We start from the raw sequence: 21,704 nt of genomic DNA on the forward strand, positions 1-21,704 counted from the left end.
AAAAAAAAAAAAAAAAAAAAAAAAGAAGAAAAGAAAAGAAAAGAAAAAGAGAATGACACCTTTCCTGTGCGCAGCTTGTCATGGAAGACTGATGCAGTTAGGCGGAGGTTTAAGTAGAGATAATACGTGAGTCGTGATAGCAAGTTAGTATTAGATGTGTATCTTATTTTAAGTTGTTTATTTTATTTTAAACTCTCTCCTTGCATGAGATGTTCCCGTTTGGAGTTTGGGTTTCCTCTTTGGGATGTGTTGCTATTAGGAAGTAGGACTTTCCATTCCTAGTCAGATTAGGAGTGTGTTTTAGTTTTCTTTAAAAGCACTGTTTGTAAAGGCCTCGCCCACGATGGATGATTGTATAACTATTGCGTTGGTTTACCTCTTATGGTTATGGGCTGCAGGCGTTCTCTTCTTCCTCTTGCCCTTAGAACATGAGTTTATTCTTGAGGTGTCATCTTGTTATTTCCCTTCTTCTCTATTTTCTTCTCTGATCTGCTTCTCCTCTTTTTTCCTTATTTAATCTTTGTGCTGTTCTTTCTTTCTTGATACAGGCGGAAGCCCTGTTTTCTGTATCAATTTGATCCTATTAAGTTCTCTCATATCTCTCTCTAATTGCTACTTTGCTTTAGAACTTTATATCTTAGTCTCTAGCATCTATTTTTCTTGTAATCTGAGTTTTGATTGTAGTTTCTAACTCCATGTATTGAGATCCCATTCACATGCTCTGTTTCTGGTTTTTCTCCACAACATACCCTTCGCATCTTCTGCAGGCCTATTAAAACGTAGTTTGTTGGGTTGGTTTGACTTACCAAACTTGGCCGATTCTTTTGGTAAAGCCCTTTCCTGATCTTATTGGGTTTGAAGGAGTTATTGTTCGGTTATTATTAAGAGGGTGTATTGTGTTTTGTTCTCTAACGTTACATAATGGAGAAGAAGATATTTCCTCTTATTTACTCTTAAGCCCTGTTCCCTGATATAGTGATATTAGAATAAACCCCCTGATTTTTGATTTTATTTCAGTTTAACACCACGTCTTGATGCAGTTGGGCTATGGAAGGGATCTCTTTGATTTGGGATTTTTTTTTATTACTTTTCTTTATTAGTTAGAGATTAGATTAACAGTCTTTTATTTAGATTTGATTTTTATTTTAGTTGCTATTTAGGTTTAGTTTCCATTTTAATTAGCTTCGAATGTTATGTCATTATTTTCTTTAAATAGCCTTGTAATGGAGAAGAACTCAATTTTAGTTTTTGCAGAATTAATCTTGGTTGAAGTTTTTTTGGTTTTGAAACCATGGCTGCTGATTCCCTCTTCTTCTTTCTCTGAAATTTTCCCTCTCTCTTTTCTGAACTGTTTCTTATTTCATCTTCTTTTTCCCCGTTCTTCTTTTCCTACTTCTTCTTCTTCTTCTTCTCTCCCAGCCCCTGTTCTGGGCGACAGTTGCAGCCCTACTGAGGTGCTTCTAACTCCTTTGTGTGTGAGTTGTTTGGGTCAAGCTTTTGGTCGAAGGAAGCCCTCCCCAAGGCAACCCTAACCCTTGCAAATCAGGCCTGAAAGTGACTCCTGGTCTGAGAAACAAGAACCTGCAACTCAGGTTGCCTGAAGCTACCGCCAGATCTGATTTCAGCAGGTGCTGCTCATCTGTGATTGCTGTTTTCGAAGTGTTTTCATGTTGTAATCGACAGGCCATAGGGTATCCGAGCCTCACCCAAGATTTGGGGCTGAATCGATACACTTGGTGGAAGTTCTCAGCATCACAAGCCCTCTTTTACCGCTGGTTTTGTTCTCTAACGTGACTAAGGTAGAAGATGATATTTTCTTATTTACATTTAAACCCCTTTCTTTCATATTCTCAAGATAACCCTTATTCTGGATTCTTATTTTAGTTTAGCCCAACTATTCCTATTTTCAGAACTGAGCTTTTCTTTGGATTTAATTCCTTTTAAGACCCTAGTCACTTATTTCACTCTAAAAGCCTCCTAAATTGTACCAGAAATTACAAAATTGCCCCTACTTCTTTGAAAACTGTTTTAATTGTTAATTGTGGGCCTCTAAGCGGTCCGATTTCAGTCTATTGGAATCCGGATTCGCATCAAGTGGTATCAGAGCAAATTTCCTACAATTTTTAACCATGTCAGGTCATGTCACAAATGCGGAGCTACACAAATTGTATCGTGAATTAGCTGAGAATCAACAGAAGACTGATGCTAGGCTTGAGAGCATCAATGTTACTAATACCCACGATATGTACTGACTTCGGACTTCACAGTAAATGTACTTGTAATAACCAGCAGGTAAAAATACCCCTGCTTCGCAAAAGAGACTGTTTCCAGCGGATAACAATGGATTAAATCACCCTTATAAAGCCCTCACGATACCTAACAAAGGTAGAAAATAAATCCAGCTGAAGAAATAATAAACAGCCGCAACATAACCTTGTTGCAGGCAATATTTGGGTTTGAGAAACCCATATCTCCAAGTGGAGGTCTTGGCATGGTGGTTTGATCCTCCAAATGTCAGCAACAATGACCCACTGGTTAGGGAGATCGACTAGCAGTAGGTTTTTGGAGGAAACCACCGAAACTCTAAATCTCAGATGATGAATTTGCTCCTCGGGTCAGCAACCAATAGTAGCAGCAGCTAGAGAACTTGCATGGATTTTTAGAGACTATAACAACAGCTTCAATAGTGGATCGAATTAGTCTCATACAACCAGAAAATAAAATCTCAGAACAGGGATCAATAAAAGGGAATACGGGGAAGAAGAAGATAGATGGGTTGGTAGCCTTCGGTTGGAATTTAGATGGCAATAACTCAATGATCTGGCAGCAACCACAGGATATCGATTGGAAAGAGAACAGGGAGGAAGATAGGGGAAGGCTATCTCAGCCAAGGGCATCTCATCCACAAGGTCTCTCACCTCACTGTCGCACAGCTTGTCATTGCACAAAGCAAATCTTTTTTTCATTCATTAATTCATTGGGGACTCCTAATAGTTGATTACATTAGATAGGGTAGTGATGCAGATCCGGGAAAATCGGATCGCTTATGGGCCCACAAAGGAGCAATTGAATCAATCTTAAACAAAACAGTGGCAATCTGGTTATTTCTTTAAGAAATTTAGGACTTCTTTAGAGGGAATAAGTGAATAGGGACGAAACAGGGATTGAAATTAGGATAAAGGGGTGGTTCTGAAAATAAAATTCAGACTAGAGATAATTAGAAACAAAACTTAAGAAAGAAGGGGGCTTTGTGAAAAGAACAAAAGATCTGACCTGATGTGAAATTTCAGCAAGTGGGTTGTTTTGCAAATAAAAGGTTGTTCATCTTCAACCTTGGGTCATGACAGGGAGCAAAACCAGCAGTAACCCAAAACCTGTTGGGTATCAATTCTTACCCCAAAACTGTACAGCTCAAGCTGAAGCTTCACAAGAAGTTGCAACAGCAAGTTTGCTATTCTTCCAGCACCACCAAACCTCGGCAGACCAAGATCAAGGGTGCTTCAAAACCTGCAACTGGGCTTGCAATGACAAAACTCAGGTTCTGGTCTGGTTTGGATTTCTTCATAGCAAAACCAAGCTTTGGAGGAGAGTCTCTTGGGATTGTGTGGCCTACTGATAGGGAACTCTCAGTCCAAATAGCTTAAAGGAGAAGGAGATCGATCCTCTAAACTGGGGCTGTAAATTATCACCAGAAACAGGGCAAAGGAAAAGCAGAAAAAACATAACGGAGAGGAAGAAAAGAAGAAACAAAGAAGAAGTAGAAGAATGGTAGGGAAGGAAGGAGAGAACTTCAGAGAGGGAGAAAAGGTAAATCGATAGCCATGGGCCACACCCAAGACAAAAATCTTTCTACTTGTTCAAAATCTTCAAAACTTCAAATCTGTCTTCACTAGTGTATTGCATGGTTTATAAAGAAAATTCAAAGCATCACATTGGTAACTAATTAAAAATGGAAACTAATCTATATGTAAACTGAAATAAAAATCCAAGCTAAATAAAATACCACAAACTGATTTCTAAGTCTAAAAAGGAAAGGAACCAAGTAAAAAATATTGTTTCTAAACCCATCGGCCATCGCCCAACTGCATCAGCTCTATCGGTCTTAAAAATACTCGACTCTGTCAAGTTAAGTCGTGCTCCCAAGATACCCTTGTAAATCGCTCGTCATTGAGGTGGCACGTATCTTGAAGTAGATGACGGAAACACAACTCTACGAGGAGGGAGAGTAGGTTGACGTGTTACTGCAGCAGGAGTCAGTCGACGTGGCATGTCTGATAATATGTGGCATCATTAAATACATACGATCTCCTTGCTTCACCTTGATGGTGATCCGTGCACCATCATAGAGAATGCCTGCATTTTGTTGCGAAGGTCTCCGTAGAAGAATGTCGCAGTGCGCCGATGGGGTGACCAAGCAAGTTACATGGTATTGTAATGGCCCAAAGTGTAGATGTATTCGAACAACTGCAGTGGTCTCTTCTCGAGCTGTGTCCAAAACCTTGCTCGTGAATCTTCTTGAAAAGTTGCTTTTGTGGAAGGTTGTGTGCTCGAACAAATTCAGTAGAGATGAAGTTTGCTTCTGCCCCGATATCAACAACTGTATCAACATCAGTAGGATCGGAACCGTGCAGGAGAGTGCCCTTATGTCTGAAGAGAGGAGCTTTGTCAACTAGTCTGTTTGAAAATGATGAAAAACTAGTGGGATGAGCTTTTACATCCTCATCATCATTAAGAGCATCTTCATCGAGGGGATAAGGATATAAAGCAGAAACACCTTCACTTTTCTCTATCGGTTGCTTCTCTGTTACATTCACAGAACGAGTCCTATTGGGACACTTGTTAGAGTAGTAACCCTTCTCGCTACAACTATGTCATCTGATGTGAGACATTGGACAATAGCAACAATCATTCATTGAAACAGTGTATTGATGCAAAAATCAAAGGAGAAATAGAAAGAAGAATGAAGAGAGAAAAGGCGATATGACCACGGCCTCTCACCAATGGCCAGTCTCTCACTTACCCTAATGGCATCACACCACTATTGCAAGGAATCTCACCATGCATACCATCTCTCACAGAAAGACTAACAACGGCCAGACTTATCTTAACTTCATAAAACATGGGGTTGGGCTCTAAGGCCCTTAAAATATATACATGGTCTACTCCTTCCACGAGGAAACCAATAAAATAGAAACTACCAAAGAATTGGCCCACGCATGTACTGGTGGCCTTGTACATCAATATAGTTAGAAGCTACTTAAATAGAAACTAGCCTAAAAAAAGAGCAATCCAGTGCATGAGGCTCCCTCTACTTGTATAGAAACTAGCCTATTGCTAGCGAATTAACAAAATAGAAACTAACTACTTGTAGTAGCTACTAACAAGCAAAACAGAAACTATCCAACAGGCTCCCACACATGGACTTCTTTAAAGCACTACTCGATGTTTTTTGGGTGAATAAATATATTCAATTACCAGGAAGAAGAAAGAAGAATGTATATGAGCCACAACAACCAGCAGGGTGCTGAAGAAGGGACTAGGGCGGACCCATGGTTCAAGATCTCGCCATTTTAACTTAGCGAGACGAGATCACAGGTGAGGTGCAAAAATGACAAGATCTCGGCCAAATCTCGCCAAATCTCGTTGAGATCTCTCTAAGATCTTGCCCCTCTCTACTTTTTTGAGGAAAAATCACTAAGGAGTAAGAAATTTGGTGCTTTTGCTTGAGGATCTCCATTCCTACACTCATTGAAGCTTAAAGAGTAGAGAATACTATCTCCTCATCCACATTTGGAGTTATGTTTCTTCTTAAGAACCATTTTAGATAAAAAAAATCTTTTCAAACCCATTTCATGGAAACATCATCAATACTTGTTGGTTTACTTTTTTTTTTTTTTCTGTGTGATGCATATCATTGATCTATGGATTCATGGATGGAAATAATTTTTTTTTGTTTTTAAGTTTTTTTCTTATGTTTTTATTTTTCTGTTTTAAATAAATGATACATACTGACCTTATGTTGTTATGTAGCTTATCTTATGTCATTTCAAATTTCAATGTAAGTTAATGTGACTCATTAGTCTTCAATGTTAATTGTTAATCAATTAAGTAATTATCTTTAATGTCTTTTAAATTCTTATGATTATGGTGTGGCATGTGTTGATTGTAGAATGTGGAATGTGGAATGTGGAACAAAGCATACTAGCCTAGGGTCCAAAGAGTTGGGGACTACTTACATAGGGTTTGAAGTCAAAATACCATTTTAAGTTTGATTTTTAAATAACTGATGTTTCCATTGTGTTTAGAAGTCATAAAATAGGGTAAACACCTAGTTTCAAGGACTACAAAGACCACATGGCCACCGAGACCAACCACTGAGTCGACCGCGAAAAAATATATGATCTCGGCGAGATCTCGCCAGATATCTCTCTTTTGGATTAGCGGGATGGGGGGCGAGAGCGAGCACTTAAACCTTGGGCAGACCCCAGGTCACAACAATGAGCCTTTTCATTGGGGAATCCCTTACATGGGAGTGGGGGAGCATATCTAGTTTGGAATTGATGTAAAAAAAGATGGCCTTCCAAATCTTATCCAAAGATCGGGAGTTGGGTGTCCATCTTTGAAGATTACACTTCATCCATATATGGTTGATGGGGAGCGCAAAAGGCAAACTTTTCAGCAACATCACAAATAGAGTTTCCTCCTAAAGTCATATCAAGAAAACCCATTCTCTACTATGGAGGTGAAGGATCCTTTTTCTGTCGGGCAGCAGGATTCAAGGACTCTCTTGTAGACCGTGGAAGAGAAGGCATAGGAGAAGAAGAGGTGGTCAGCGTCTTCGAGGCCATACCAACAGAGGCAGCAAGAGGGGGTATACCAGGGTTTGCCTGTAGATGAGGAAAGCCTGACTGGGAAGGCAGTTTGTGAGGGATCTCCAAACTGTGTACTGTGCTGAGGGATCTGCCCTTTGAACCAGACAATCTTGCGCCAAGGGGCAGGGGGCCCATGCAATCTAACCAAATCTCAAGCAGAAGCTGAAATGAAGAGTCCACTAGGAGAGGGAATCCAAGAGATGGTTAAGTCTGGGCCATTAAGTGAACCAAGCTCAACCATCGAGTTAGGCTTGCTGGCCCCTCTTCTCTTCTTCCTTATTCGATCTACATTAGAGATGGTTGGATCGTGTGCAAAAAAGACAAGTGCATTGAGGAGTGATGCAGTGCAATTCAAAGACTCTAAGTGCCAATGGAGTGTGTAAGATGTGATTCAAGGTGATCCAAAAACTTTTGATGACTTCTAACAATAAGATTTTTGTTGTTGTTGTGATAAAGCTTTGTTTTAGTTTTAGACAACTTTTCATGGAGTGCTAGTCTTAAGCATACAGATTATAGATTTGCAAGACAGTGTATGATAGGACCAGTAGGAAGGGTTCCCAACATAATACTTGATATTATCAGATTATTACTGGTTTTAATACTTGATATTATCAGATTATTACTGGTTTCCTTTCTGTTATTTTTATTGCATTGAACCTTGTAACTCTAGTGACCAACTTTGCCAACGTCCACTGTTAGTCACTGCTTTGTGTAGTAGTGTTGGTTCTGCGGTCTTTTGGAAGAGCTTTGTATTCAAGGCACCTCCCCCCCCTTTTTTTTTTCTGAAGCGGGGAGAGGAGGGTTAGGAGGATGGTGCTTTGTGGTTATGGTAGGCACATATCCTATCATGGGTTTGCCCCTTTGGTTTTTCTCCTCACCTGAGAACTTAAATGCCTTTTTTAATGAAGCCCTATTGGGGTCTACTGAAAAAACTCTGATTCAAGTCAAATTTCAAATTGTAGTTTTATATACTGGTTGACGACCCTTTTTAAACTCTCATTTTTAGTAAGTGGCTGGGTCGCTTTGTTTGGTCGTTCTTTTATTGAACCATTTTTTTCTTCTTTCTTTTGCACTATGAGCAGAATTTATTTATTTATTTTTTCGCGATTGAAAAAGAAACTGAAAATTTCTTTGGCCGGGAGAATAATTTCACCCCCCAATACTTATTTGATATTCATTCTTTTCTGTAATTGGTTTAATTTATTGGCTTTCATTGTTGTAGAGAAATGGCCGTTTTGAGTATCCTTTGATATTGGACCTTGATCGAGATAATGGAAAGTATTTATCACCTGAAGCAGATCAAACAGTACGCAACCTTTATACACTTCACAGGTATCAGTTATTTCAGGATTTACATTGTCTAGATTCGATCATTAAATAGTGGTCATTGCTTGAGTGATGTTGTGCAATTATGTGACCTTTTTTTTGCGGGGCGGGGGGGGGGGGGGGGGGGGGGGTAAATTGGAAGAATGCATTCAACAAAGCTCAAGGGTTACACTGAACACCAAGGCGGGGATGAAAAAAATGGACAAAAGAAAGAGGAGAAAAAGGGAGAAATTACCCCAACCAAGGCCCTAACTTAAGGGGCAACCCTTACATCTGAAATTAGCTGTATTGGAAGATTCCATGAGGGCACAATATCTCTATTATGGGGAGAGTCCTGACCACAGTATGTTTGGGTATGGAAAAAAAGAATGGGAATGGATACGTACGGATATTGAACAGACTAGACATCGATTATACTTCTAAAAAAAATCTGGTGCAAAAAGCGTGCATGGCATTAGTATGGTACATCTTCAATGTGTGTAATACGGTTCATATGGAAACAAAAATACAGACATATGTTTACCATGCAACAGGTATGTGCATCACATGACATAATTTTTTTTTTCCCAGTGCCCTAAAACAAAAACAAAGGCCTGAAGATAGAAGGATCAGCTAAAGTAACGAACAAAGAGATGTATTATATTGCCACTATATGAGAAACAAAAACTGAAGGTATAAGGATCAACTGAAGAACAAAAAGTTGTATTATATTGTCAATATATAAGAAACAAAACCACAAAAATAAATTGTTCCAATAATACACACATCAAATGCCTAAGGAGAAATTTTCTGTTGTTATTGTCGGTTTAAAATAAGCTAGGGTGGGTAAACATTCCATCATAAAATAGGAAGAGAAAGAAATTGTCTTCCAACTCCAGAGGAATATGGATCAACGGAAGGAACTAGGAGAAGCGCATGCTGATTCATAACAAACATCTGAAAACTGAACCCTTTTACACGCTGGAGCAAATCATCTCCTATGGTCAAAATATAGGATTGTGAAGGCAGTGATTGTTGAACTAGCAACTAAAGTGAAAATATGTGACCATGTTAAAGAAAAGCCATGGTGCACATATGATACATAAAACTAGGATCCTCGTCTGTTAGCACCATTTCTCATGCTTACACGTCTTATCTCCAAACAATCTACAAAGTAAGGGTGTCAATTCGGTCAATCAGGTCGGGTTGTCCTTTGACAAGTTCCGAATATAGAAGGATGTTGTTAGCAATATTTAGCCGGAAGAAAGAATGCTACTTCCTTGCGTGTACATGTGCCAAGACACAGACCACACTGCCCCGCACTGATGATGCTCGTGCGTGTCCTTCCATTGGCCGCTCCCACTGTTGCTTACCTGCCCTAGGAGGTAGCGTTCTCTTACCCTATTGAGCATTATTTTTCCCCCAATAAAAGTCTATTGGGTAGAACCTTACCAATGAACTTGTATAGAAGGTTACAAAGAGCAATAGGCCTAAACTGGGTGATATGGCTCACCGCTTCGACTTTAGGAATAAGGCATAGGAATGCCTGGTTGACCTCCTTGATCTGGGAAGGATTGGTGGGGAAGCTTCTGATGGCACTAACTAGATTTGATTCACAATGTCCCAAGCTGAGGTAAAGAACTCTGAACTGAATCTGTCTTTTGGGGGGGGGGGGGGTTGACTTGTTTGGTTTGGAGATTTTATTGGCTAAAAAATATCCTCTACATTTCAGATATCCCCAAGGAGGGACAGCTGGTCATTAAGCCGAAGTTTATTGAGCAGACCATTAGGCAACCATTCTTTGATAGGGAGGTAGACCGGCCTAAATCAACCTTGGAATTATATTCTACTTCAGTTTTAATATCTTCAGCAGAATTGAACTTACATCCATTTCCTGCCACCAACATTGATATGTAGTTTTGACTGGCCCGAGCCTGACATACATGGATTTATGGGTGTTGGAATCGCCCAACTGAAGGCATGTTATTCTGTATTTTTGTCCGTGTTAGAATGTATGAGTGAGTGTGTTGGTTGGAGGGCTGTGGGTGACATAGGCCTCCAAACCGTGGGGTTATATTTGACATATCTCTGGGTTTTCCTATTCCTATTAGGACTGTCCTAGTCCTATTCGGACTGAATACAATCAGAGGTTAGCAATTAGAATTAGTTTCCTATTCCTAGTAGGACTTGTAATAGCTATCTTTTGTATTCCTAGTAGGACTTGTGACAGCTATTCTATATAATGAATGAAGGAGGGCAGCCACAATATAATCGATTGGGACTCCCTTACTCAAATCGCAGGACTCTCTCTCTTTTTTTCTCTTCTCCTTACAGTCCGAGAAAATTCTCTTGTTGATTCAATGGATTACTATATCGATTGGAGAGGGCCTCTCTGTGATAGTTAAGGAGGAATTAGTACAATCTGCCAGGAGTTGGTGCTCGACTGCTACTAGGGAGGGTTTACAGTTTCTGATTCTGGAATCAATGTTACAAAGGAGTTTACATTCTAGGTTTCGAAGGCTTGTTTGACATGTCTTGGTTTATGAGAAAAGGCATTTGCCTCCTTCACCCGAGTCCCGATAGGGATTACAACTGCTACGTGACAATCCTTCATATGGTCTCTCACAACTTCGTGCTTGAGGGAGGAGTTGAGCCCTCTGTTGTTCCAACAATGAAGCTTAATTATAAGGAAAGAAGGGAAGGAGATTAAGATGCCATTGCATGCTTATTGACCTGGGTAGAACCAATATTGATATTTTCCTTTGAGATAGAGAGGCACAATGATAAGGATCCTCTTATCTCGGAATTTCGTGGAGAAGTTTCAAGGTGCCTCTCAGGTAGACTATAAGAGCCCAATGGAGTAGCGGAGAGTGTAATATTCAAATGAAGAGCTGTTGGGAATGAGTAGAATACGCTAGAGGGTGGGAGGACAATAGAGGGTCCTCCCTATGCTACAGAGGAGGGAAAACAGTCTTCCGGGGGGGGGGTTTCAAATCTGCCACAACAGGTTCCACTGGGCAAAGAGTGAAACCAATGTTGAACTAAGCAGCATGCTACCTGGAGGCAGGTTATGCGCAAACCAGATGGAAGAGCCAACTCAGCATCTACAATGTTCAGAGATAGCATCTTTCCAAGGCTGACAGCAAAGCTTGACAAGTGGCTTCAGCTAAGGAACCGAAGGCTCACTAAGGGGAGCGCTGTAGAGGGAGGCAAAAGCTCGAGCAGGGGGGAAGAGGGAAGCTATCAACTAGTCTTGGAGAAAGAAGCAAAGGAAGGAAATTGGAGGTCTCCACAATCCCAGAATCGTGAGAACCAGCCAAGCGATTAGCACAACGAGCAGATATGTGATTGAGGGAAACACACAAGGCATGGCGAGGGGAAACCCTATTGTAATGGACTTTGTGGGAGAAGACCCCCTCACCTTCGATGGCAATGAAGATGGAGTGGGAAGGGTCAGAGCACGTAGAGATTACCATGCATATCTGAGTGAAGGGTGGACACTCCATTGTTCAAGTATGTCTAACAATGGACAAGGAAGTGCATAGAGTGCTGTAGATGGCATTGAGGACACTAGCCGATCAAAGATGGAGAGGGAGATTGGGAGTGAAACCCATGTGGTAAGGTGCTAAGATCCAGTTTTTGAAGGGAGATGAGGAAGTTCATGGTCGCAGGATTAGAGCCTTTTTATGAACAAGCAAATGGCCTCCTTCAATAACTTGAGCCTTGGCTTCCTACATGCTAAACTAGAAGAGAGGAAAAAATATTTTCTACCAGGAAGAACTGGAGAGTGCCAGAGTTTCCAAACTTTATATAGAGCATTTTATCACATCCTCAAAAGAGGGGGCATGATCTAAGAAATGCCCTAGTAGCTAGTTACTTATAGATCTATTTTGTCTGTGACTCCATTTAAAAGGGAAGGCTAGATCTATTGCAACAGATGACCACCTTCATTTCCAGTAGATGACGTGAAGAACCAGAATGACCAGACTTTGTTGGTTGACCCATTACCTGCCTTCCTCTTCGAAAGTATGAGGGTTGGCTAATCTTGAAGGGTTAAAAGGGGTATCCCATTCCCTTGAGGATTCCAGGCCGAGTTGGTCAGATACCATAGTTGTCACGGCGTCAAATCGATCCAAGGCGGTAGAGGGGTGGCTAATCGATTTGGCGATGAATCGCCAGTTATGGCGTTTCTATGGCGGTCAAATCGCCCATGTGTCATTTTTTTATTTTTCCTATTTTCTAAAGTTATTTAGTATGCTACTTCTTTATTTCTCCTATTTTCTAAAGTTATTTAGCATGCTACAATCCTACAATATATACCCGATAACATATAAAACCAACATTAAGCAATATCAAATCGTCAAAAAATCAACATAGCCAACAAGACATTATCATAAATTTGTAAAAAAAATTATATGAAACAACATATATGATATATCACAGTAAACATTGTTAAAATATGTTGCAACAGAAAAGAACTAGAAAATATCCATCAAATTAACAATTTAACACAAGTATATTGGGAACTAGCAGCACATAGACTTACCTTGCTTAATATTAATACAATCCACGATGCAGAACATGGTTCTTAATCATGGAAAATCTGGTAATTGAAGACCACAATCATGACTGCTAGAAAATTTGCATCAATGAAAAAGGCAATACAACATTACAAAAAAAAAAAAATAATCCAAGGACAACAGCTACTCGCATGGCAAGAGCAACCTTGTTCAATATCCCATTAATAGCAGTGTGCCAGTGTGTGTGAGTGAACTAAGGAAGAGGAAGAAGAAGATTAGAAGAAGAGAAGAAAAGAAGAGAAGAGACTGATTAGTAGTAGAAAAAGGGGGGAAAAAAAGAGAGATGAAGAGTCGAACAAACCAGACTACCAGAGGCAACAAGCAAGGAAAAAGAAGATTAAAAGAGGAGAAGAAGAGAAGAAGTGTCGATACCTCATACCAGAGGCAAGGAAGAAGAAGGTTAGAAGAAGAGTCTTGCTGCAAGATAGTAGAAGAAGAGTCTTGCTGCAAGATAGAAAAAAAAAATAAAATCCAAAGACAGCAGCTACTCTCAGCCGCAGGGTAGGAGCAACCATGAAAAAGGAAGAAGAGTAGAATAGAAGAACAGAGGCAATAAACCAGAAAAAAAAGAAGAAGAGAGGCAATAAGCCAGAGGGCACTCGGGCAGATTCGAACAACCAGAAAACAGAAGAAGGGAAAGAGGCGATAAAGTATAAACCAAAAAAAAAAAAAAAGAAGAGAAGAAGAGGCGATAAACCAGGGAAGAAGAGAAGAAGAGAAGAACATACCTAGCGATGTCGGAGCAGATGAGCAGCGACGCGGGAGCAAGGAAAGTAGGGAACACTGGAACAGCGACGCCGGAGCAGATCAGGTCATGAGGAGAGTCCCTTCCGTCTTCACTTAGTTCACTTAGGGTTCGAAGTTCAAACTAGGTGGAAAAAGGGTTGAAAGACTAAAGCGTCGACTGTCGCGACCTTCTATGGTCTTTAAGTGAAATATATATTTTTTTTCCTTGGTATAGGTTAATGACAATTTTATCCCTGCCAACTGCCAATAGAACTAGTAGAACAAGAATCAAGATACACCTGCCAATAACATTATTATAAATAGAATCAATTTATTAATTAAAAATTAAAACTTTAAAAAAAAAAAATGGCGATCGATTTTTCGATTCAACCACATTAATCTTCGCCAGGGACGATTTGGCGATGCCAATCGAACTTTGGCGGTCGATTAATGTGTGTGAACCTAATCAATCAATCGATTTGGTCACTCTAAACCGCCGAGATGCCTAATCGGCGCCTTGGCAACGCCGTGACAACTATGTCAGATACCACCAACTTCAGAATCGGGCTGTTGTCATACCCCCTAGGAGACCAGCCGCTCCAGGACCACTCAATGAGGAGCCAATGCCTTTCATAACCGAAGTGGAGATTTGCACAAAATTATCGAGGCTAACAGAAGCTCCCAGAGGTCCCAAACGGAGGAAATCACTTGTCGAAGAGGAATACCAGTCTCAAGAGGAGGCCGGCTAACTAGAGAAGGCATGGGGTGGGAAGCTCGATACCCATGACCTCACTGCAACAGCAGCCCTTCCAACCTAGAACAAAGACATGCAAGCAAAGATCGGAACACATAGGGGCAGCAAAACAGTTTGCCCTTGGGAAAGAAACAGGCCAGCAATACCACACCTACCCATAAAGGCCAGAACACCACAATCTCTGTGCAGGCACCACGCTTGCACAGGTCACATCTCAATTATGTTTCTTTAGTTATTGGGATGTTGATAAACAAATTTCTGATTTGATTGTTGTTTGGTGCGTAGTTTTGTATTTTCTGTGTCTAAATTATATTATTATTTTTCTTACTGTAATACTCAAAAGTATGATTTAGTTCCTATACTTGGTCCTATCAACAAAGTTATATGGCTCAACATTGAAGGAATTACATTTTTTTTCTTCGCTTTTGATGACGCCCCTTACTCTTCCATGTTTGTTTGCAGCGTTTTAGTTTGTGGTGATGGGGTGGGGGATGAACATAATTATGCTTTTATCAGGCCAACCCTCTCTGATCAATGGTGCGTATCATATCCTTGAAATGGTGGTGTTTGTAAGCATTGAAATTTTTTGAAATTTTAATAGTATTCTTGGAGCCTTGGACTAATAGTTTTTCATAATTTACTGCTGCTTGTTAAATTTGAATTTTTTTGCTCAGATTAGGAGACTTTTATGAAAGAATTGTGCTTGATTGTGGGTGTATTCTTTGCTTGGGTGCAAGATTGTGGGTGGTACTAAAGCTCTATGCATTATGCCAAGTTTAGGGCACTTATATGAAAAAACTCTATTGTCACGGGTGTGATTGAATATTGATCCAGATTGTTTTTGAAGAACAATCTAATGAAAAGTATCAAGCAATCCTAGGAGCAAAGGCCTGATCTGATATACACAGTGGATTAGGTGATCCATGTTTTAAAATATATAGGATTCGTCCAGCCATATACCATTTCAGACTGGACAAGCCAGTGAAGATCCTCATTACCATGGCTATGATATATATAGTGTACATGGTGTAAAAAGATTTTCATCATTCATTCCACTCTTGTAAAGTCATAAGCTGGTTCACTAGTTGTTGAACTTTATGCTGGTTAAACTATCTTATTGGTGGTTTTTCTTTGTATATGATTTTCACCTTGCATGGATCGATGGGGTTTCTATGAGGGTTGAATAATTGGCTTGTGCACTCTAATTCATGTTTCTAGATCAACAACTCAGCCCTTTTTCCAACTCTAATTTATGTTTCTTTGACATCCCAATGCTAGACTGTCTCATGATCTGGTATTTTAGTGTACAATATGAACTGTTCAAGATTTCTCTTAAGTTATTTTGTGTGGTACAGCGGTTGTGATTATATCAATCATTAATCCTCAATACTGACTTTCAAGTTTTACTCAGGTTCAAGTTTTATGATGAACGGGTAACCAAAGAAGATATGAGTAGGGCCTTGGAAGAGCAGTATGGTGGTGAGGAAAAGGTGATATTTTGACAACCTACATGCTTATGAGTCCAGTTTCTCTGAGGATCCTTAGCCTGGTATTTCTTTAATTTCATTATAACATGTGCTCATTCTTTTCACATTTTTTTCCACACAATTGACGCAGGCTAATCCTGGCTTCAGTAACACTCCGTTTGAATTTTCAAGATACTCTTGTGCCTACATGCTTGTGTATATACGTGAAAGTGACAAGGAGGAAATATTTTGTGACGTGGCTGAGGAGGACATGGCTGAAATTCTTAAGGTAGGATAGTTGTATGAATAATTGATTTGATTTCTTATCTTTTTTGAGTTTTTTCCTTCTTTTTCTTTCCCTGAGGGGGTGCTTTTTGGAGCACATTTAACCTTGTATTTCAGATAAGGTTGAAGAAAGAAAAAGAACAGGAGGAAAAGGAGCACCGGAAAAGGGAAAAGGAAGAGGCTCACCTTTATACAGTCATAAAGGTAAATATATGCAACATGGATTTGTGAATCATTGATTTTCTACCAGGAGTTAGAATTGGTGAACCACTTGGTTTTCTTCTAAAGTTTTTGTTTTTCTTACCATTAGGTTGCACGAAATGAGGATCTCATAGAGCAGATTGGGAGAGATGTTTATTATGGTCTTGTTGATCATGATAAAGTCCAGAGCTTCCATATTCAAAATTCAACGCCTTTTTTCTTTTTCAAGGTATACAACAAGTGTTTGCATTGCATTTCAGGAAGTTTGGCCTATAAGGACAAGGCTCTGTTGAGTTGAGTTGAGTTGATATACTGGTTGTTGTTGAAATAGTTTTGGGGTTCTAATTTTCCAAAATACTTGAGGGTGGGTTTTTTCCCCAAGGCTGTCTTTTAGAGTTCCTAGGTTATGAGGGTGGAGAACCGGTTTCATGTGGTGATTACGATTAATGGGTGGCTTCGTGATTTTTAATGGGCACATGCATCCCAGGTAATTCAGTCTTATGGTTCTTTATTATCTGCATGTGGCCTTTTTTTCCTAGGTGCCTCATTTTGTATGGGCTTTCAGTTTAATGTTTTAAAGTCTAGAGCCCATTGTTTGGGCTCATAACAAATTAAAAGTAGCTCTTGCTGCTCAACCTAGAGCCTTAAGCATTGTACAACGATGATGGGTAGCCTTAGGGAAGAGAGGGAAAATCGCACAAAGAGAGGGAAGGGAATCACACAACGCACGAATTTAACTAATTCAAAATAAAATTCACTCTAATCTCAAACATTGAGTTTATGCAAGTATATAAAGAGAAAATTATAAAACTCCTACTTAGACTCTTGACACTCAAACATAATCCTATTTCTCTATCTCCTATGTGTCCTACCCAAAGGCAAGCATGAGAAATAAAAGACATAGTATTAAACTAAACTACTTCCAACCCTTGTTGGACCAAAAACCTGGGTTAGACTGGTTCTTCTTGGCCCTTGGCTTCCACAACCGGTCATACTGGTCAAACCAGGTAAGTGCAGTTGTATCTGCATCAAATATCCTCTTTTGAAAAGAATTCGACTTCGTCGAATTTGGATGAGGTCCAAGAATGTTGTCAGCGTCGATGCGCTTGATGAGAAAAGTACCAACTATCCTCTTGAGCTTGAGCGGGGGAAAATCCTTTGCTGGAACTTCATCCCAAGGCCACCATGCTGAAAAGAGTATGTATTTTCATATCCATAGTGCTTGGCTTTCTTGTCAAACAACTGTGGGCGTTCTAGAAGAATGTGACAGACTTTCAGAGGGAGAACATCACACTGAACCTAATCAATCAGTCCACCAATGGAATATGTGAGCAAACACCTGTCATGAATTTTCAGATTATTGTTGTTCACCCACCCAACCTTGTAGGGGTTTGGATGAGGCTCAGTTTTCAAACCTAACTTGCGAACATCTTCCGCAACAACATTGGTACAACTACCGGGGTCGATCACCATATTATACAAGCTATCATTGCATAACACCCTGGTATGAAAGATACTGTTGACGCTAATCGTCTTCCTCGGGAATCTTTTGTGTAGTCAAAAGAGGACAAATCACAGAACGGTTGAGGCTCATTATCACTGTCACCATCATTAATCTCATTAGACTCACGATCACATTCAGCCTCCAGATTTACTGTTCCTGTTTTCGGTTGCTCTTCTGGTACATAGGGTATAAAATTGTCCTTGTCGATGTATGCTAACAACCGGTTAGGACATTAATTAGCTTGATGCTCTTACCCCTTACATTGGAAACATTGAATAGCCTCATTTGGAAATACTGAATTCCTGTTATAACCACGCTGAGGTGAGGAGTATGGATGATTAGGCCGTGAAGATGACATGTTTGAATCATGATGAGGTGGAGAATACGGCCGGATGGGTCATGAAGACGCCATAGATGAAGCACTAGCATGTGGTCTACTGATTGACTTTTCTTATGGGGATGACTGTGGCTGAACAGAAATAGAACCTCTAGGAAAAACATCTGTAAATGGCCTCTGATTGTATAGATGTTTCAGATTTTCCTCAACCTGATATGCTACTTGTACAACATCTTCCATTGTAGGCAATCGGCTAGATACAAGGGCAACACTAAGTTGAGGGTGCAAACCATAGTGGAATTGTACTACCAATACTTCTTCATCCCACTTAAAATCAGAATGAGTGGCCAAATAATAAAATCTAGCAACATACTCTTCAACGGTCAAATTCTCCTGTTTCAACTGTGTGATGCGAAACTTGTAGAGGAAGGGAAGAAATCCCTGAGTGAACTTAGAGTTATAAGGAGAAGAGAAGAATGGCACAAAAGAGGGAAGGGGAAGAAGGTCTCACGACCAAGCAAACCACAAGGTTTCAACCAATTAATTAATTCATCATTCCAAATCTGTCTAATTACTTGGGTTACATACCTTTTTATAATAAACTGAAATTAAAACTTGCTTAACAAAATCTAAAATAAAATTAGCAACTCTTAATTTGCTTCCTAAATTCTAACTAATGAAATTAGAAACAAAATAAAACTGAAATTGGTAACTCCCTAATTGCCTATTAACTATCCAAATTAAAAGATTGCAAATAATCCCGAACAAAATAAAATCCTAAAGATCCTAATGAATCCAAAAATCCAATCGGAGCCGGTTCATCTCGGTTGAGGTTGCCCGAAGGGTCAATCCGGTTCAACAACTTCAATTCTGCATCAACTCCCCGTGGTTGAGAAAAACTCACCCACGAGTTTTAAAGAATGACAACAATAAAAACTCACGAACGGGGGTGAATTGCTCGTCGTCTGCATCGCGAACAAAATCCATGATGTGAAGCATTGGAGGTGCATTCAAGTCCGGAAAATCACGGGGAAGAGCAAATTCATGATGGTGAACAAGTGGCATTGCATTGATGTCCTCCATTACTTGATCCACAATTTTCTCTCTTTTTGTTGTCTTCACCTGTTCCACAATAGGATGGTCTTCCACTTGGGTTGATGCCTTTGGTTCAACTTGTGGCTGTACTGGGCGTATCACTCTCTAACTTAACCAATCCATGAAGATCAAATTTTCGACCCATGTGGTAAGCGTGGAAGGTACACATATTATTGTCACGATCAAGAAAACCGTCCCGTTGTTCCAACCAGCCTCGACCCACTTTAATGATGCGTTGAGGAGAGTCAAAACACTTTACAAAAAACACCATCATAATGAGGAACCGAAAATTCCTCAAATACATTATCCTCTGGCAAAAAAACGATCTGATTGGTCATTGACAACATATCCACCACAAATTTGGAGACCATATTGCCACTGGTTTGTTTAAGTTGAATTATTTGTTCTTTTGTGGGTCCATTAGCGATTCGATTCCAGTTTTTTTCATGGAACCTTTTGTGTTTAAATTCAGAGTGTGGTTACCTAATGGAAAGCCTGCTAAATTGTTAATTGGTGAGCGATTAAATGACAATATGGTTTAATTGAACTCCGGGGGTCCTGATCGGCCTCGACTAGGCATCTGTTGATCTAATTGAGTTTCACCGACGGGAAGTGCTGCTCGGATTTGGAACTTTGCCTCCCTTACCCTTATTCCGGTATGTCTCTTTCCCGACGCTCGTCTTCTTCTCGAAGTTCTGACTCTTCGTCCTCTTCGTCTTCTTCCCGGTCATCTTCTTTTTCCTCTATAGAGTCCCTATATGAATTTGATTATCTCCCTGATGATCAAATTATTCCGTCAACCCCTTCGCCCCTTCTAAACCCTTATAATATTTTCCCAAAGAAGACTTCCTCTTCTGCTACCTGGAAAACCCTTCTGGCCCCTAGGAAGAAAACCCCTCCGGTAAAGGAACTTGTTCAGGCTTCCCGATGTGAATTACATCACATCCCTGCCACAGATAAAGAACAAATGTTCACTTTGGAGATCCCGACTTCTCTTATCCCTGATTGGCAAAACCAGGGTTATACCCATCTCCACTTAGGTGCGATTAAATTTGCCCTTACTTTCCATGGCAGGAAAGGCCTTCCCGTGTTCTCCCGTATAGCTCTTCTAGACAGTCGTTTCCTCCGGTATGAACATGCCGTTTGTACTACTGTCCAGACTACTTTGAACGCAGGAACCATCTTCCTTACCCTATATCCCAACTTTAACATTCCCCTAGCAGATCCTTTACTCCCTACCGCTTTAAAGTTTCAGATCCAAATCTCTGGTTCTCCCCTTGCCCCTACGGCTTTAGCAGGAACTATCCACTATCAAATGGCTTATCGGTTACAGAACCATGCCTTTGACCTGTCTACAGGTCATTCTGAGGATGCCTTATTCCTCTCCGTGGATTCTAACCATGTTCCGAGCCTTACCTATGTCCCAAGACAAATCCCCCGAGACGAACTCCTACGTCTCCTTCCTTCTTCTTGGGTTACGGCTTATGAACAACAGATGGCTACCCAGCAACCTACTCCGGTCTGTAAACCTCCTTCACCACCTAAGCTTCCATCTCCTATGGTCCCTCCTTGTTGCAGGTTACTCCGTAGTTTCGGTTCTCTGGTGACAGAGAAAGAACCTTTGAGCGATGGGTTCTCAGGCCAAGGAGTGGCTGTTTTATACCCTGTAACGGCTCAGGTTGATCTGTCTCTGAGACCTTGAACTCCGGGGGTCCTGCAAAAGGGCGTGGCCTAGAACATCCGTTGGACTAAGAGAGGTTCGAACCGAGAAGGGTCGGCCGCCGGAGACGGACCTTAGCCGGAGAGAGGGGAGGGGATTGGCTCTGATACCATTCTTATCTCACTGGTATACGTCAAACGGGCTCTGCCCAAATCCATTAACTGAGGGGCTTTAAATAGCCAAGGGAAGACAAAGGATAAGGGAGGACATGTGGGACCCAAGCCATGTGTCCTTCACATGGACTTCACATGCTTGTGGGACCGTATGTCGGGGGTGTCGGCATACATACATTACATTCTACACTCTACACAGACATACTCACGACATTCATACATTACATTCTACGTATGTCGGGGGTGTCGGCATACATACAGTACATTCTACAAATACACTCTACACAGACATACTCACGACATTCATACTACGATACTCAATCCGTATTCGGATCTGATGAACTACTATATGGGTAGAAGGCAGCCGTATCAATGAGCCAGTCGTCATACGCATCCATGAGAGGGATCAAGCGAGGACAAGGAAGACGACCGTTCTGGTGAAGTTCCCAGGCAGAATCAACAGTCTGGAGAAGTGGGGCTGGAACTTGATGGGGTTGAGTTTCATTAACATGACACATGGTATGAAGAAACTGTCGCCACTCTGATCGATGCTGTCGTCGATTGATGAAAAGAGTATAGGCAAGGATTAAAGTATCGGTATCGGTCGCTGTATCGGTGGGCCAAAATTAAGATACGTATCGGAGGGTATCGTATCGTATCGGAGATACACTAAGATACGCTAAAGATACACACATAAATGGATAGGAAACATTTTTTTAAACACTTTTGCATAAAGAATTTGTTAA

General features: G+C 40.5%; 1 protein-coding gene across 34 annotated transcripts in view; it reads left to right on the plus strand.

The window, feature by feature from the left end:
* The window catches only part of LOC122060584 (ubiquitin C-terminal hydrolase 13-like), a 108,766-nt gene that overhangs the window by 19,355 nt on the left and 67,707 nt on the right, over positions 1-21,704 (plus strand). For all 34 annotated transcript variants that reach the window (XR_006134466.1, XR_006134437.1, XR_006134448.1 and 31 more), the window contains 6 exons: positions 8,095-8,204; positions 14,700-14,774; positions 15,649-15,727; positions 15,855-15,992; positions 16,106-16,192; positions 16,299-16,418. Coding sequence is in view for 1 of the 34 variants with exons in the window: in XM_042623722.1 (XP_042479656.1) it covers positions 8,095-8,204; positions 14,700-14,774; positions 15,649-15,727; positions 15,855-15,992; positions 16,106-16,192; positions 16,299-16,418 (609 nt within the window). In the remaining 33 variants the exon portion in view is untranslated. The remainder of the gene's footprint in view (positions 1-8,094; positions 8,205-14,699; positions 14,775-15,648; positions 15,728-15,854; positions 15,993-16,105; positions 16,193-16,298; positions 16,419-21,704) is intronic.

The sequence above is a fragment of the Macadamia integrifolia genome, chromosome 14 (assembly GCF_013358625.1).
Source record: "Macadamia integrifolia cultivar HAES 741 chromosome 14, SCU_Mint_v3, whole genome shotgun sequence".
In the NCBI taxonomy this organism is placed as follows: domain Eukaryota; kingdom Viridiplantae; phylum Streptophyta; class Magnoliopsida; order Proteales; family Proteaceae; genus Macadamia; species Macadamia integrifolia.